This window comes from Pseudophryne corroboree, chromosome 1, assembly GCF_028390025.1.
Source record: "Pseudophryne corroboree isolate aPseCor3 chromosome 1, aPseCor3.hap2, whole genome shotgun sequence".
NCBI lineage: Eukaryota > Metazoa > Chordata > Amphibia > Anura > Myobatrachidae > Pseudophryne > Pseudophryne corroboree.
Genome location: NC_086444.1, coordinates 112800994 through 112819915, shown reverse-complemented (window position 1 = coordinate 112819915; position 18922 = coordinate 112800994). Strand labels below are relative to the sequence as shown.

Here is an 18922-nt window from a genome sequence, read left to right as displayed (position 1 = left end):
TTCTCCTACGTCCTAGAGGATGCTGGGGACTCCGTAAGGACCATGGGGTATAGACGGGATCCGCAGGAGACATGGGCACACTATAAGACTTTGAATGAGTGTGAACTGGCTCCTCCCTCTATGCCCCTCCTCCAGACCTCAGTTAGATTCTGTGCCCAGGAGTGACTGAACACACACTAGGGGAGCTCTACTGAGTTTCTCTAAAAGACTTTATTGTTAGGTTTTTTATTTTCAGAGAGACCTGCTGGCTACAGGCTCTCTGCTTCATGGGACTGAGGGGATAGACTCAGACCTACTTCTTCTTAGTTCAAAGGCTCTGCTTCTTAGGCTACTGGACACCATTAGCTCCAGAGGGTTCGATCACTTGGTGCGCCTAGCTGCTTGTTCCCGGAGCCGCGATATATATGTGTATATATGTGGGTGTGTGTGTGTATATATATATATATATATATATATATATATATATATATAGTTAGGATATGTGTGTATATGTGTATTACAATATGTATATTCATATTACGATTTCTAATGAATGCTGAAGTAACAGTATTCCTTTTCATGTGCTGGTCACTCTGTTGATAAAGCTCTAGGTCGGCCGTGACGAGTTGGTCTCAGATCCTCTCAAGGAGTCCGAATGTTTATTCCTTTCCCGCCGCGGATAGAATACTGTGAAAGTTAACTCCTGGTCGACACGGGGCCCTGTCACAAAGGATCGTATACAGGAAGCTAAGTGATATTTTATTTCTATGCTTTGGAGTTATTTGCATTACATGCACATGGGGGAGTGTTTGTATTAGGAAAGGCATCCGATATAATTACTCTAAAGAGAGAGGGGATGTTTCTTATGTTGATTCTTCTCTATAACATTGCGGCAGGCTGCCGTGCGACTGCAGGAGGTGTGGCCGGGGGAATGTTGAGGCTGACTCCAAGAGAAACTGGAGGGGGTTTTTTTCCCCTGGGACGGTGTACCGCTGTTTGGGGATGCCTCAGTTAAGTCGATCTCGGCGGATACCACTGGTAAGTCTACCTTCGTGAGTTAGATTCCCTCACAACGGTTGGTGACGCATTCTGTTGTGGGATGCAGTCATTTTATTCGGTTCGTTACTGTTCTTTTTTCTCTAACGTCCTAGAGGATGCTGGGACTCCGTAAGGACCATGGGGATAGACGGGCTCCGCAGGAGACGTGGGCACTTTAAGAAAGACTTTGGATCTGGGTGTGCACTGGCTCCTCCCTCTAGGCCCCTCCTCCAGACCTCAGTTTGATACTGTGCCCAGAGGAGATGGGTGCACTTCAGGGAGCTCTCCTGAGCTTCCTGACAGAAAGTATATTTGTTAGGTTTTTTATTGTCAGGGAGCCTGCTGGTAACAGACTCCCTGCATCGAGGGACTGAGGGGAGAGAAGCAGACCTACTTCTGTGAGTTTCAAGGCTCTGCTTCTTAGGCTACTGGACACCATTAGCTCCAGAGGGAGTCAGAACACAGGTCTCACCCTGGAGTTCGTCCCGGAGCCGCGCCGCCGCCGTCCTCACAGAGCCGGAAGATAGAAGCCGGGTGAGTATGAGAAGAAAAAGAAGACTTCAGAGGCGGCAGAAGGCTTCATGATCTTCACTGAGGTAACGCACAGCAGTGCAGCTGTGCTCCATTGCTCCCACACACCTCACACACGGCAGTCACTGTAAGGGTGCAGGACGCAGGGGGGGCGCCCTGGGCAGCAATATAAACCTCATTTCTGGCAAAAGAGATATATATACAGCTAGGCACTGTATATATAAAGAGCCCCCGCCAGTTTTTATTATATTTAAACGGGACAGAAGCCCGCCGCCGAGGGGGTGGGGCTTCTCCCTCAGCACTCACCAGCGCCATTTTCTCCACAGCACAGCTGAGAGGAAGCTCCCCGGACTCTCCCCTGCTTATCCACGGTGAAAGGGGGTTTCAGAGAAGGGGGGGGGGGCACATAATTGGCAGCAAATAGTATTACAGCGCTACTGGGTAAACACATTGTGTGTTTTTCCTGGGGTATTAGCGCTGGGTGTGTGCTGGCATACTCTCTCTCTCTCTGTCTCTCCAAAGGGCCTTGTGGGGGAACTGTCTTCAGATAAGAGGATTCCCTGAGTGTGTGGTGTGTCGGTACGTGTGTGTCGACATGTCTGAGGTAAAAGGCTCTTCTAAGGAGGAGATGGAGCAAATGTGTGTGTGTGGTGTCTCCTTCGACAACGCCGACACCTGACTGGATATGTGGAATTAAGTGCTGAGGTAAATTTATTGCACAAAAGATTAGAGAACAGACAGGGAATCTACCCATGTCTGTCCCTATGTTGCAGGGACCTTCAGAGTCTCAAAACGCCCACTATCCAAAATAATAGACACTGATACCGACACGGAGTCTGACTCCAGTGTCGACTACGATGATGCAAAGTTACAGTCAAAACTGGCAGAAAAGTATTCAATATATGAGTATTGTAATAAAAGATGTTTTGCATATCACTGATGACCCATCTGTCCCTGACACGAGGGCACACATGTTTAAGGGGAAGAAAGCTGAGATAACATTTCCCCCCTCTCATGAACCAAATTAATTGTGTGGAAAAGAGAGGGAATCTCCAGACAAGAAACTGCAGTTTCCCAAAAGAATTCTCATGGCGTATCCTTTCCCTGCTAGGGCCAGGATACGATGGGAATCCTCCACTAAGGTGGACAAGGCGTTGACACGTTTACCCAAAAGGTAGCGTTGACATACCAAGATATAGCTACCCTCAGGGATCCTGCAGATAGCATGCAGAAAAGTACTTTGAAGTCCATTTACACACATTCTGGTACACTACTCAGACCGGCGATTGTGTCGGCAGGGGTTTATAGCGCTGTAGCAGCGTGGACAGATACCTTATCAGCGGAGATTGAAACCCTAGATAAGGATACCATGTTATTGACCCTAGGATATATAAAAGATGCTGTCTTATGTATAAGACATGCTCAAAGAGACATTGGTCTACTGGGTTCTAGAGTCAACGCTATGTCGATTTCTGCTAGACGTGTCCTGTGGAATATGCAATGGACAGGTGATGCCGACTAAAAGAGGCATATAGCGGTTTTACCTTACAAGGGTGAGGAATTGGGTGGAGAAGGGCTCTCGGACCTGGTCTCCACAGCTATAGCTGGTAAATCTGATCTTTTGCCTTATATTCCCTCACAGCCTAAGAAAGCACGACATTATCAAATGCAGTCCTTTCGGTCGCAGAAAAACAAAGTATGAGGAGCATCCTTTCTTACCAGAGATAAGGGCGCAGGGCACAGCTAGTTCCCAGGAACAGAAGTCCTCCCCGGCCTCTACTAAATCCACCGCATGACGCTGGGGCTCCGCTAAGGGAGTCCGCCCCAGTGGGAGCACGTCTTCGACTCTTCAGCCACATCTGAGTTCACTCACAGGTGGATCCCTGGGCAATAGAAATTGTTTCTCAGGGTTACAAGCTGGAATTCGAAGAGGTGCCTCCTCGCCGGTTTTCCTTATCGGCCCTACCGGCTTCTCCCCCAGAAAGGGAGATAATATTAAATACAATTCACACATTGTATTTCCAACAGGTGGTGCTCAAGGTTCCCCTCCTTCAACAAGGAAGGAGATATTACTCAACCTTCGCTGTAGTCCCGAAACCGGACAGTTCGGTCAGACCTATTTTAAAATTAAAATCTCTGAACCTATACTTGAAAAGGTTCAAATTCAAGGTGGAATCGCTCAGAGCGATCATCGCCAGCCTGGAAGGGGGGGATTTTATGGTGTATCTAGACATAAAGGCTGCATACCTTCATGTTCCCATTTATCCACCCCATCAGGCGTACCTGAGAATTACGGTACAGTATTGTCATTACCAGTTTCAGGGTAATTGGCGGAAATGATGGTGCTCCTACGCAAGCAAGGAGTCACAATTATCCCATACTTGGATGATCTCCTAATAAGGGCGAGATCAAAAGAGCAGTTGTTAAACAGCGTGTCACTTTCACTGCAGGTGTTACAGAAACACGGCTGGATTCTCAATATCCCGAAGTCACAGTTGGTTCCTACGACTCGTCTGACCTTCTTGGGCATGATTCTGGATACAGACCAGAAAAGGGGTTTTCTTCCGATAGAAAAAGCTCAGGAACTCATGACTCTAGTCAAGAACCTATTGAAGCCAAAACAAGTGTCAGTGCATCATTGCACTCAAGTCCTGGGAAAAATGGTGGCGACATACGAAGCCATTCCCTTCGGCAGGTTCCATGCAAGAACTTTCCAATGGGACCTATTGGACACATGGTTCGGGTCACATCTGCAAATGCATCAGCGGATCACCCTGTCCCCCAGGGCCAGGGTATCTCTCCTGTGGTGGCTGCAGAGTGCTCACCTTCTAGAGGGCTGCAGGTTTGGCATTCAGGATCGGATCCTGGTGACCACGGACGCGAGCCTCCGAGGTTGGGGAGCAGTCACACAGGGAAGAAATTTCCAAGGCCTTTGGTCAAGTCAAGAGACTTGTCTTCACATCAACATCCTGGAACTAAGGGCCATATGCAACGCCCTACGTCAAGCAGAGACCTTACTTCGCGACCGACCAGTTCTGATCCAGTCAGACAACGTCACCGCAGTAGCTCATTTAAACCGCCAGGGCGGCACAAGGAGCTGAGTGGCGATGGCGGAAGCCACCAGAATTCTTCGCTGGGCGGAGAATCATGTAAGCGCACTGTCAGCAGTGTTCATTCGGGAGTGGACAACTGGGAAGCAGACTTCCTCAGCAGACACGACCTGCATCCGGGAGAGTGGGGACTTCATCAGGAAGTCTTCGCACACATTGCAAATCGGTGGGGTCTGCCCCAAATAGACATGATGGCGTCCCGTCTCAACAAAAAGCTACAAAGGTGTTGCGCCAGGTCAAGAGATCCTCAGGCGGTAGCTGTGGACGCCCTAGTGACACCGTGGGTGTTCCAGTCGGTCTATGTATTCCCTCCTCTTCCTCTCATACCCAAGGTGTTGAGAATAATAAGAAAAAAAGGAGTGAGAACTATAATCATTGTTCCGGATTGGCCACGAAGGGCCTGGTATCCGGATCTGCAGGAAATGCTCACAGAAGATCCGTGGCTTCTTCCTCTAAGACAGGACCTGTTGCAACAGGGTCCCTGTCTGTTCCAAGACTTACCGCAGCTGCGTTTGACGGCATGGCGGTTGAACGCCGGATCCTAGCGGAAAAAGGTATTCCGGATGAGGTCATTCCTACGCTAATAATAGCTAGGAAGGACGTGACATCTAAACATTATCACCGAATATGGCGAAAATATGTTTCTTGGTGGGAGGCCAGGAATGCTCCTATGGAAGAATTCCATCTAGGCCGTTTTCTTCACTTCGTACAAACTGGAGTGAATTTGGGCCTAAAATTAGGCTCCATTAAAGTTCAGATTTCGGCCTTATCCATTTTCTTTCAAAAGGAATTGGCCTCTCTACCTGAAGTACAGACTTTTGTGAAGGGAGTACTGCATATTCAGCCTCCTTTTGTACCTCCGGTGGCGCCTTGGGACCTTAACGTGGTGTTAAGTTTCCTTAAGTCACATTGGTTTGAACCACTTAGAACAGTGGAGTTGAAATATCTCACTTGGAAGGTGGTCATGTTGTTAGCCTTGGCTTCGGCTAAGCGAGTTTCGGAATTAGCGGCTTTATCACATAAAAGCCCCTATCTGGTTTTCCATATGGACAGAGCGGAATTGCGGACCCGTCCTCAATTCCTACCTAAGGTGGTCTCATCTTTTCATATGAACCAACCTATTGTCGTGCCTGTGGCTACACGTGACTTGGGAGGATTCCGAGTCCCTTGATGTGGTCAGGGCTTTGAAAATTGACGTGGCCAAAACGGCTAGAATCAGAAAAATAGAAGCACTGTTTGTCCTGTATGCAGCCAACAAGGTTGGCGGCCCTGCTTCAAAGCAGACTATTGCTCGCTGGATCTGTAACACGATTCAGCAGGCGCATTCTACGGCAGGATTGCCGTTACCAAAATCGGTTTAGGCCCATTCCACTAGGAAGGTGGGCTCATCTTGGGTGGCTGCCCGAGGGGTCTCTGCACTACAGCTGTGCCGAGCTGCTACTTGGTAGGGGTCAAACACCTTTGCAAAGTTCTATAGGTTTGATACCCTGGCTGAGGAGGACCTCCTGTTTGCTCAATCGGTGCTGCAGAGTCACCCGCACTCTCCCGCCCGTTTGGGAGCTTTGGTATAATCCCCATGGTCCTTACGGAGTCCCAGCATCCTCTAGGACGTTAGAGAAAATAAGATTTTTAACCTACCGGTAAATCTTTTTCTCGTAGTCAGTAGAGGATGCTGGGCGCCCGTCTCAAGTGCGGACTTCTTCTGCAAGACTTGTATATAGTTTTGCTTACATAAGGGTTATGTTATAGTTTTCATCGGTCTTGGACTGATGCTATGTTGTTTTCATACTGTTAACTGGGTAGTATATCACAAGTTATACGGTGTGATTGGTGTGGCTGATATGAATCTTGCCCTTGGATTAACAAAAATCCTTTCCTCGTACTGTCCGTCTCCTCTGGGCACAGTTTCTCTAACTGAGGTCTGGAGGAGGGGCATAGAGGGAGGAGCCAGTGCACACCCAGATCCAAAGTCTTTCTTAAAGTGCCCATGTCTCCTGCAGAGCCCGTCTATCCCCATGGTCCTTACGTAGTCCCGGCATCCTCTACGGACTATGAGAAAAAGATTTACTGGTAGGTTTAAAATCTTATTTTCTCTAACGTCCTAGTGGATGCTGGGACTCCGTCAGGACCATGGGGAATAGCGGGCTCCGCAGGAGACAGGGCACATCTAAATAAAGCTTTTAGGATCACATGGTGCGTACTGGCTCCTCCCCCTATGACCCTCCTCCAAGCCTCAGTTAGGTTTTTGTGCCCGTCCGAGAAGGGTGCAATCTAGGTGGCTCTCCTAAAGAGCTGCTTAGAAAAAAAAGTTTTTTTAGGTTTAAATCTCAGTGAATCCTGCTGGCAACAGGATCACTGCATCGAGGGACTTAGGGGAGAGATTTCCAACTCACCTGCGTGCAGGATGGATTGGAGTCTTAGGCTACTGGACACTTAGCTCCAGAGGGAGTCGGAACACAGGTCCTCCTGGGGTTCGTCCCGGAGCCGCGCCGCCGATCCCCCTTACAGACGCTGAAGACGGAGGTCCGGAAAGCAGGCGGCAGAAGACTCCTCAGTCTTCATGAAGGTAGCGCACAGCACTGCAGCTGTGCGCCATTGTTGCTACACGTCTCACTGATTCAGTCACGGAGGGTGCAGGGCGCTGCTGGGGGCGCCCTGGGCAGCAATATTAAATACCTTTAGTGGCAAAATAAATACATCACATATAGCCATTAAGGCTATATGTATGTATTTAACCCAGGCCAGTTTTCTTAAAACCCGGGAGAAAAGCCCGCCGAAAAAGGGGCGGAGCTTATTCTCCTCAGCACTCAGCGCCATTTTCCTGCTCAGCTCCGCTGGTGAGGAAGGCTCCCAGGACTCTCCCCTGCACTGCACTACAGAAACAGGGTAACAAAGAGAAGGGGGGCATAATTTGGCGATATTGATATATTAAAAGCGCTTATATCAAAAACAACACCTAGGGTTGTTTATATACATTTATAGCGCTTTTGGTGTGTGCTGGCAAACTCTCCCTCTGTCTCCCCAAAGGGCTAAGAGGGTCCTGTCTTCGATTAGAGCATTCCCTGTGTGGCTGCTGTGTGTCGGTACGTGTGTGTCGACATGTATGAGGACGATGTTGGTGTGGAGGCAGAGCAATTGCCGGTAATGGTGATGTCACCCCCTAGGGAGTCGACACCGGAATGGATGGCTTTAGTTATGGAATTACGTGATAATGTTAGCACATTACAAAAGTCAGTTGACGAAATGAGACGGCCGGAAAACCAGTTAGTACCGGCTCAGGCGTCTCAGACACCGTCAGGGGCTGTAAAACGTCCCTTACCTCAGTCAGTCGACACGGGTACCGACACAGATGAATCTAGTGTCGACGGTGAAGAAACAAACGTATTTTCCAATAGGGCCACACGTTATATGATCACGGCAATGAAGGAGGCTTTGCAGATCTCTGATACTGCTGGTACCTCAAAAAGGGGTATTATGTGGGGGGTGAAAAAACTACCTGTAGCTTTTCCAGAATCAGAGGAATTGAATGACGTGTGTGACGAAGCGTGGGTTAACCCAGATAGAAAACTGCTAATTTCCAAGAAGTTATTGGCATTATACCCTTTCCCACCAGAGGTTAGGGCGCGCTGGGAAACACCCCCTAGGGTGGATAAGGCGCTCACACGTTTATCAAAGCAAGTGACGTTGCCGTCTCCTGATACGGCCGTCCTCAAGGATCCAGCAGATAGGAGGCTGGAAACTACACTGAAGAGTATATACACACATACTGGTGTTATACTGCGACCGGCAGTAGCCTCAGCCTGGATGTGCAGTGCTGGGGTAGTGTGGTTGGATTCTCTGACTGAAAATATTGATACCCTGGATAGGGACAGTATTTTATTGACTCTAGAGCAATTAAAGGATGCTTTTCTTTATATGCGAGATGCTCAGAGGGATATTTGTACTCTAGCATCAAGAGTAAGCGCGATGTCCATATCTGCCAGAAGAAGTTTATGGACGCGACAGTGGTCAGGTGATGCGGATTCCAAAAGGCATATGGAAGTATTGCCATATCAAGGAGAGGAATTATTTGGGGTCGGTCTTTCGGACCTGGTGGCCACGGCAACTGCCGGCAAATCCACTTTTTTACCTCAGACCCCCTCCCAACAGAAAAAGACACCGTCTTTTCAGCCGCAGTCCTTTCGCTCCTATAAAAACAAGCGACCAAAAGGACAGTCTTATCTGCCGCGAGGCAGAGGAAAGGGTAAGAGAGGGCAGCAAGCAGCCCCTGCCCAGGACCAGAAGCCCGCCCCGGGTTCTACAAAGCCATCAGCATGACGCTGGGGCTTTACAAGCGGACTCAGGAGCGGTGGGGGGTCGACTCAAGATTTTCAGCAATCAGTGGGCTCGCTCACAAGTGGACCCGTGGATCCTGCAGATAATATCTCAGGGTTACATGTTGGAGTTCGAAAGGTCTCCCCCTCGCCGGTTCCTAAAGTCTGCTTTACCAACGTCTCCCTCAGAAAGGACGTCGGTTTTGGAAGCCATTCACAAGCTGTATTCTCAGCAGGTGATAGTCAAGGTACCCCTCCTACAACAGGGAAAGGGGTATTATTCCACACTATTTGTGGTACCGAAGCCGGACGGTTCGGTAAGACCTATTCTAAACCTGAAATCCTTGAACCTGTACATACAGAAATTCAAGTTCAAGATGGAGTCACTCAGAGCAGTGATAGCGAATCTGGAAGAAGGGGACTTCATGGTGTCCCTGGACATAAAAGATGCTTATCTGCATGTCCCAATTTACCCCTCACACCAAGGGTATCTCAGGTTCGTGATACAAGACTGTCATTATCAGTTTCAAACGCTGCCGTTTGGTTTGTCCACGGCCCCTCGGGTCTTTACCAAGGTAATGACCGAAATGATGGTTCTTCTACGAAGAAAAGGCGTATTAATTATCCCTTACTTGGACGATCTCCTGATAAGGGCAAAGTCCAGAGAACAGCTGGAAGTCGGTGTAGCACTAACCCAGGTAGTGCTTCAGCAACACGGGTGGATTCTGAATCTTCCAAAATCTCAATTGACCCCGACAACTCGTCTGCTGTTCCTGGGAATGATTCTGGACACGGTTCAGAAAAAGGTGTTTCTCCCGGAGGAGAAAGCAAGGGAGTTATCCGAACTTGTCAGGAACCTCCTAAAACCAGGAACTGTGTCAGTACATCAATGCACAAGAGTCCTGGGAAAGATGGTGGCTTCTTACGAAGCGATTCCATTCGGCAGATTCCATGCACGGACATTTCAGTGGGATCTGCTGGACAAATGGTCCGGATCGCATCTGCACATGCATCAGCGGATAACACTGTCACCAAGAACAAGGTTGTCTCTCCTGTGGTGGTTGCAGAGTGCCCATCTGTTAGAGGGCCGCAGATTCGGCATACAGGACTGGGTCCTGGTGACTACGGATGCCAGCCTACGAGGCTGGGGAGCAGTCACACAGGGAAGAAACTTCCAGGGCGTGTGGTCAAACCTGGAGACGTCCCTTCACATAAATATACTGGAGCTAAGAGCGATCTACAATGCTCTAAGCCTGGCAAAATCGCTGCTTCAGGGTCAGCCGGTGTTGATCCAGTCGGACAACATCACGGCAGTCGCCCACGTAAACCGACAAGGCGGCACGAGAAGCAGAAGAGCAATGACAGAAGCTGCAAGGATTCTGCGCTGGGCGGAGAATCATGTCATAGCACTGTCAGCAGTGTTCATCCCGGGAGTGGACAACTGGGAAGCAGACTTCCTCAGCAGACACGACCTTCACCCGGGAGAGTGGGGACTTCATCCAGAAGTCTTCCACATGATTGTGAACCGTTGGGAAAAACCAAAGGTGGACATGATGGCGTCTCGCCTCAACAAAAAATTGGACAGATATTGCGCCAGGTCAAGAGACCCTCAGGCAATAGCTGTGGACGCTCTGGTAACACCGTGGGTGGTCCAGTCAGTGTATGTGTTCCCTCCTCTGCCTCTCATACCAAAGGTACTGAGAATTATACGGAAAAGTGGAGTAAGAACAATACTGGTGGCTCCGGACTGGCCAAGAAGAACTTGGTATCCGGAACTTCAAGAGATGCTCACGGAGGATCCGTGGCTTCTACCTCTAAGAAGGGATCTGCTTCAGCAGGGACCTTGTATGTTCCAAGACTTACCGCGTCTGCGTTTGACGGCATGGCGGTTGAACGCCGGATTCTAAAAGAAAAGGGCATTCCAGAGGAAGTTATTCCTACCTTGATTAAGGCTAGGAAGGAAGTGACTGTACAACATTATCACCGCATTTGGCGGAAATATGTTGCGTGGTGTGAGGCCAAGAAGGCTCCAACGGAAGAATTTCAATTGGGTCGATTCTTACATTTCCTGCAAGCAGGATTGTCTATGGGCCTAAAATTGGGGTCCATTAAAGTTCAAATTTCGGCCTTATCAATCTTCTTCCAGAAGGAATTGGCATCAGTGCCTGAAGTACAAACTTTTGTCAAAGGTGTACTACATATACAACCCCCAATAGTGCCTCCAGTGGCACCGTGGGATTTGAACGTAGTTTTGAATTTTCTCAAATCTCATTGGTTTGAGCCTCTAAAATCGGTAGATTTAAAATACCTTACATGGAAGGTAACCATGCTATTGGCCCTGGCTTCAGCCAGGAGAGTTTCAGAGTTGGCGGCTTTATCATACAAAAGCCCATATCTGATTTTCCATTCGGACAGGGCAGAACTGCGGACACGTCCTCATTTTCTCCCTAAGGTGGTTTCGGCTTTTCACTTGAACCAGCCTATTGTGGTGCCTGCGGCTACTAGCGACTTGGAGGACTCCAAGTTACTGGACGTTGTCAGAGCATTAAAAATATATATTTCAAGGACAGCTGGAGTCAGAAAATCTGACTCGTTGTTTATATTGTATGCACCCAACAAGATGGGTGCTCCTGCGTCTAAACAGACGATTGCACGTTGGATCTGTAGCACAATCCAACTTGCACATTCTGTGGCAGGCCTGCCACAGCCTAAATCTGTAAAGGCCCACTCCACAAGGAAAGTGGGCTCATCTTGGGCGGCTGCCCGAGGGGTCTCGGCATTACAACTTTGCCGAGCAGCTACGTGGTCAGGGGAGAACACGTTTGTAAAATTTTACAAATTTGATACTCTGGCTAAGGAGGACCTGGAGTTCTCTCATTCGGTGCTGCAGAGTCATCCGCACTCTCCCGCCCGTTTGGGAGCTTTGGTATAATCCCCATGGTCCTGACGGAGTCCCAGCATCCACTAGGACGTTAGAGAAAATAAGAATTTACTTACCGATAATTCTATTTCTCATAGTCCGTAGTGGATGCTGGGCGCCCATCCCAAGTGCGGATTGTCTGCAATACTTGTACATAGTTATTGTTACAAAGATCGGGTTATTACTATTGTTGTGAGCCATCTTTTCAGAGGCTACTTCGTTTTTTGTTATCATACTGTTAACTGGGTTCAGATCACAAGTTGTACGGTGTGATTGGTGTGGCTGGTATGAGTCTTACCCGGGATTCAAGATCCTTCCTTATTGTGTACGCTCGTCCGGGCACAGTACCTAACTGAGGCTTGGAGGAGGGTCATAGGGGGAGGAGCCAGTACGCACCATGTGATCCTAAAAGCTTTATTTAGATGTGCCCTGTCTCCTGCGGAGCCCGCTATTCCCCATGGTCCTGACGGAGTCCCAGCATCCACTACGGACTATGAGAAATAGAATTATCGGTAAGTAAATTCTTATTATTCCCTTTCTGTGCAGATAGTGGAAGGTGAAAAGGTAAGAGTTCTGCAGCCTTGTTAGGTTCGCAGAAGCGTATGTCGTTTTCTGTGTCTACCACAACCACTGCATGTCGCTGGGTCTATCTGGCTGGAGCCCACACCGGTGGGAACTCGTCTAATACTCTTCAGGCATTCCGGGAATGGACTTGGGCCTGTGAGTTAATAATAGAATCCATAGGGGGACATACTGGAGTTTACAGATGATTCCCCTCACTGATTTTTCAAATAGATCTTACCGATTCCCCTCTGGAAGGGGAGGTAGTACGCGATGCCATACCAGAGTTGCGTCACGTTAAGGACATTGTCCTGCTGTCTCTGTTTAAAAAAAAAAAAAAACATGAAGGTAGAAAAGGGTTTAATTGCGTTTTTCTCCGCATTCAGCTTACCTGGGTTGATATCCAGGATTGTCTTTGCCATTTCACCGGAGTGATGGCAGTAGGATGGTATTCTTTCAATAGTAAGAGCCATTGTTATTCTGTACTGAGACACTCTCCTGATTAAGGCGAGGTCAAGAAACAAGTGGTGCAAATCTTTGTTTCCCTCTGACTGTTCTCCAACACAGGGATTGTCTGCTGTTCCCAACGATGCAAATGTCGGAGATGGGTATCAGAGTAGATACTGAACGGTTGAGGTTCTGTGTTTTCCTGTGGAAAGAGGTCTGAGGATCCGGAGTCGGATCAGAGTTGCAGTGACAATCCATCAATGTGTTCCGTTGATGAAGAAGATGGGTGCGGCCTAAGAGGCCTTTTCGGTGTGCAGTTCAAATGCCAGGGTGGTTTTCACGGGACCAGTTGAAAATGTGGTCCGGGTCTCACCTGCACATGCACCGGATAATCCTAATGGCCAGGAATATCGCTCCTGAGGTGTCTGCTCAGTTCTCACCTCCTAGAGGAACGAAGGTTCGGGATCCAGGATTAGATCCTGGTGTCCATGCATGCAGATCTCCGAGGCTGGGGAGCAGTCCTTCCAAGGGAAGTATTTCCAGAGGAAAAGGTCAAGATGGGAAGCTTGTCTGCAATAAGCTTTCTTGAATTAAGAGCTATTTTCGACGAACATATTCTTCGTGATCTGCCTTCTTGCTTCTGTCGGACGACTTGACAGCAGTGGCGTAAGTGAGCCGCTAGGGCGGAACTAGGAGCAAAGCCGCAATGGCAGAAGCCGCAAAGGTTTTCCGCTGGGTGGAAAGACTGGTAAACGCTATATTGCAGTCTTCGTTCCGGAGGTGAACGACGGAGAAATAGATTTCAGCTGCAGACGCGATCTCCATCCAGGAGAAATACAGTCGTCATCGAGAAGTTTTCACAGAATTGACAAGTCTTTGAGGTGTGCCTCAATTGGACATGTTGGCGTCTCGCCTCAACGAGAGACCTCAGGGATATTGTTCCAGGTCAAGGGATACTCAAGCTATAGCAGTGGACGCCCTTGTGACACCTTGGGTGTTTTCAGTCGGTTTATGTGTCCCCTCCACTTTCACTCTTTCTGAAGGTGATAAACGTAAGAAGAACAAAGGTTCAGGCGATCCTCATTGTTCCGGACTAGCCAAGGAGGGCTTGGTATCCAGATCTTCAAGATTTACTCATAGAAGATCCCTGGCCGCTTCCTCTATGTGAGGAACTGTTACAGCAAGATCCGGGTGTGTATCAAGACTTACCGCGGCGTGGCGGTTGAGCGCCATATTCTGGCCCGAAAGGGTATTCCCAGTGAAGTAATTTCCACACTTCTTCAGGCTAGAAAAGAAGTAACGGCAAAGCCTTACCACCGTTTTTGGCGTAAATATGTGTCTTGGTGTGAATCCAAGAAGGCTCCTATGGAAGACTTTCAGCTGGGTCGTTCTTCTCCATTCTTTGCAAGCAGGTGTGGATGCAGGCCTAAAGTTAGGCTCCATTTCAGTGCAGTTTGGCCTTCTAAATTTTCTTTAAAAAAAAAAAAAAGCAATTGGCCACCTTGGAAGTTCGGACTTTCGTGAAAGGAGTACTGCTCATGCAAACCTCCATTTGTGCCCCCATTGGCACCGTGGGACCTTGACGTGGTGTTGCATTTTCTTGTGTCACACTGATTGGAACCTTTATGAAAGGTTGTCTTAAAATTTCTCTCTTGGAAAGTGGTCATGCTATTGGCCTTGGCGTCCGTGAGGCGGGTGTCGGAAGTAGCAGCTTTGTCTCACAAGAGCCCCTGTTTGATCTTCCATGTGGATACAGCGGAATTGATAACTTGGATAATAGTTCTGCCAAAAGTGGTTTCTGTGTTTCGCAGAAACCAGCCTATTTTGATGCCTGTGGTTACTTAGGCATTGGCTGATTCAAAGTCTCTCGATGTAGTCAGGGCTTTGAATCTTTGTCACCAATTTGGCTCAGATTGGGGAAACAGAGCCTCTGTTTGTCCGGTATGCTCCCAGCATGATTGGGGCGCCTACGTCTATGCAGTCTGTTACACACTGGATCTGTGATACGATTCGGCGTGCTCGTTTTATGGCTGGTTTGCCGTTACCGAAGTTGGTGGAGACCCATTCTACTAGGAAGATGGGCTCTTCTTGGGCGGATGCCCGAGGAGTCTCGGCGGTTCACCTTTGCCGAGCGGCTACTTGGTCGGGTTCAAACACTTTTGCTAAGCTCTACAAGTTTGATACCCTGGCTGATGGGGACCTCATGTTTGCTCAATCGGTGCTGCAGAGTCGCCCGCACTCTCCCGCCCGGTCTGGAGCTTTGGTATAGACCCCATGGTCCTTTTGGAGTCCCCAGCATCCTCTAGGACGTAAGAGAAAATAGGATTTTAATACCTACTGGTAAATCCTTTTCTCTTAGTCCGTAGAGGATGCTGGGCGCCCGTCCCAGTGCGTACTGTGTCTGCAGGTATTGGTTATGGTTCCACTCTTGTGGTGTTTCTTTTCTGTCAGGCTGTTGCTGACGACGTTCATGCCATGGCATGCAGTATCTTATTATTGATTGGGTTGACACACAGGTTGTGTTACATATTTTATCAGCAAGTGGCTGTGTATTTTTTCATGCCGTTGGCTGGTGTTCTATTGAATGCCACGTTCTGCGGTATGTTCGTGGTGTGAGCTGGTATGACACTCTCACCATGTTTAAACAATAAATTCTTTCCTAGAAATGTCCGTCTCCCTGGGCACAGTTTTCTAACTGAGGTCTGGAGGAGGGGCATAGAGGGAGGAGCCAGTTCACACCCATTCAAAGTCTTATAGTGTGCCCATGTCTCCTGCGGATCCCGTCTATACCCCATGGTCCTTACGGAGTCCCCAGCATCCTCTACAAACTAAGAGAAAAGGATTTACCGGTAGGTATTAAAATCCTATTTTTTCATGGCACCCCCTAGGCCAAAAGTTTCTTATTGAGAAATTTAGCAATAAAAATATTAAATTAAGTAAATTATGTTTATATGTCATCCTTAGGGTCAGTTATGTGGTGAGGAACAAGAGTTGCTTCTGTTTGGCCACATATTTTATGACTGGCAGCCACAAGCACTGGTTGTGCCGATTACATTGACAATAAATAGTTTGAATTGGTCCTGGACCACCAGCCTGAGTCACCCCAGGGTGCCACGGCACACAGTTTGAGGACCACTGAGCCACTAACTCCATTTACTGGGCGGCTTCTGATCCAGTCTAGATCTCATCCACAGCCACCCATAGAAAGGGCAACTAGATCTGCCTGGGTGGGAAATTGAACTACTTTTTTATATCAATATGCCATATTAAAGTTCCACCACTTGCCTATGCCTTTATCGATCCACCGTAGCTTTTCCTTCATCCCTTGCACACAATTATTATAGCTGTGCATTTAAGCAGTAACATTATGGGGCATATGTAATTGGATCCAAGTTTGCCGGAGGTGCGGGATGCCGGCCGATCTTGGCATCCTGCACTTCCGGCAAATTCGGACCCTATTACATACAAAGATACTGTACTCATCTTTGCTGCAATGCAGCATGCTGCTGCTACATGGCCCTGTAAGTTTTGTAGTCGAGTGATTCTACCTGCTGTGACCCAATATAGTCTGAGTACCAATCAAACCTAACCATCTGATTTATCACCTAAATATGCAACAGAATGGAAACAGATCTAATTGCTAAGATTTAGGATATAGGTTGACCACTAATGGTCAGTAGGTCGATGTGTAAACGATCGACACACACATGGTCGACACAGCTTTTTTTTTGGGGGGGTAGCATTTTAATCAATTTTTTCATACTTTATAATCCACGTAGACGAATATTGGGAATAGCAACCTTGCCCGACGCATGGCGAGCAAAGCGGCACACTAATTGGGGTTCCATGTGCTTTGATGGTGATAACGACACAAATATTTTTTTTAAATGTGTCGACCTTTTTTACCCTTTCAACCATTAGATGTCAACATATTGACTGTAGACCTTTTTCATGTAGATATGATGATCCATACCTGCCCATGTACATCTTACTGAATAACAAAAATCATGTCTTACAAACTATTTTCCTAATTGATTTATCTTGTCTACTGTAGTGCCGATCCTTTATCTAATATGGTTCTGGCCTTCACTTCTAAGGAAGATGCAGTTGCCTTTGCTGAAAAAAATGGTAAGTGACATCAGTGAACCTTAGTTTAGGGCAGAGCTTCTCAAATGCGGTCCTCAAGTCACCCCAAGTATAGCCATGCTTGTTCACAGGTGACTTAATTAGCACTTCAGTCAATGTGATTTAACCATTTGTGCTGAGCCATGGATATACCTAAAACCTGGACCGTTGAGGGGACTTGAGGACTGCAATTGAGAGCCTCTGGTTTAGGGCACCGTCCAATCACTGTTTCTATGCTCCTATGTTTCTGCCTACGTTCCATCTGATTGGGTGAGCTGTGGTAGAAGAGGAGCATCGGGCATAGCATGTAAATTACCCGTCATAAAGTTTTAGCTACTATAAAGTTAGCTTAGCTACTATTATTACATCATTCGAGGGATACTTGGTTTGCCATGTTGGCAGCAATGTATTCTAAAGCAGTAGTACCTGTATATGTCTCCCTCCAAGCCTAACTAGCAATGTGAGATGGTCTTTGAAGGAGATGTAGCAGTATTTAGTAAGTAACTTCTAAATGATTGACACACTGCAGTGGCCCTACTCTTGCATTAAAGAAAGAACCAGACACTGCAGGTAATCTTCCTCTAACACACATAATAAGATGAAAATGGTTCTGCATTAAATACGTAGTTTCTGAAGCTGACAATGGAAGTGGTTCGGTATTTTATTGCTACTTTGTTTAACAGTTATCAAATGGTTTTTTTAGTATCACTTTTTTGGGAGGCAAGGTTGTTTTTTATCTGCTTTCCCGGTTTTTCTTTAAGGCAAGAACATGTCTCAGATTAATTATCCATTTATGATGTGTATGGAATAAGCCTTGAAACCTGTTTCTCCAGTAGTCTTGCTCCAAGAGCGAGGATTATGTGATACATTTCCAGTTTCTGCACCTGAGACACCTACTAAAGCTGGCAATTTATATGTAATATTTAGCAAAAAACCTTCCTGATCATATACAGATGGGTCCATGTTTATCTTGACCTTTAATAGGATTAACTGAGACTGGGCAGTCGGACTTAATCCCCTGCTGTAATGACTTAATCCCCTGCTGTAATGTTCTCTGTATTGTATTGCAGCTGAGAACAATAGATGAAGGGTTTATGTTAATAAACCATGTTGTGCCTAGGCGCAGCAAACTAGCCAAGATAACCGTGGACCCATCTGTATATGGGCCCTTGAAAAGCCATCCTGTCAATCTTGTGTTGCTGCTTCTCTGTAACTGTTGCTCTTAGTGGATTAAAGTCATCATACAACTATCTGTTTGCTGCAGTTATATTCATTCTCTCCAGGCAGCGTGAATGTTTACATATTCATTATACAAATTGTTAATTTCAGCTGCATGTGAACTAATGTAACCAGCAGTTTATTTTCAGAAAAGTAACATACTGCACGTTTTCTATGTTTAGCTTATGCTCTCCCTCTGTTTACATATACTCAAACTACAGTATATTTAATTTTTTTTATAGGATGGAGTTATGAGCTTGATGAGAGGAGGATTCCAAAACTAAAGTCCAAGTCTTATGGAGCAAACTTTTCTTGGAACAAGCGGACGAGGGTATCCACAAAATGAATTGTTATTGGCCATCCGTAAGTCTGACTATGAGCTAAGTCAGCTGTCCTGTATTTATAGAACAAGTATAATACAACTCTTAATCTCCTAATAAATATGACCTTTAAACTACAAACACATCTTGTGGTGTCTATTTAAAATGTTTTTGATGTTTCATATTGAGCCTTTGATAAATTTATCTATATATAGAGGCGATTTAGGGAGTTCATAGCTCTAGGAAACTGTTGAACGCCAAGTCCGGTAATAGATAGAGTCCAAATCAGCTGCAGCATTCAGTAATGTGACAGTATTTTCATAGACGTCCAGTAATCCATCAAGAGACATTCTTGCTTTG

The 18922-nt window shown here is 47.1% G+C and overlaps 1 protein-coding gene across 1 annotated transcript in view; it reads left to right on the top strand.

Annotated features, from left to right (window-relative positions):
- The window catches only part of NDUFS4 (NADH:ubiquinone oxidoreductase subunit S4), a 299270-nt gene extending 280567 nt beyond the window's left edge, over positions 1-18703 (top strand). Inside the window, exons 4-5 of the mRNA XM_063962020.1 lie at positions 16954-17027; positions 18485-18703. Of these exons, the coding sequence (XP_063818090.1) occupies positions 16954-17027; positions 18485-18588 (178 nt within the window). The 3' untranslated portion in view covers positions 18589-18703. The remainder of the gene's footprint in view (positions 1-16953; positions 17028-18484) is intronic.
- The last annotated feature ends 219 nt before the right edge of the window (positions 18704-18922 follow it).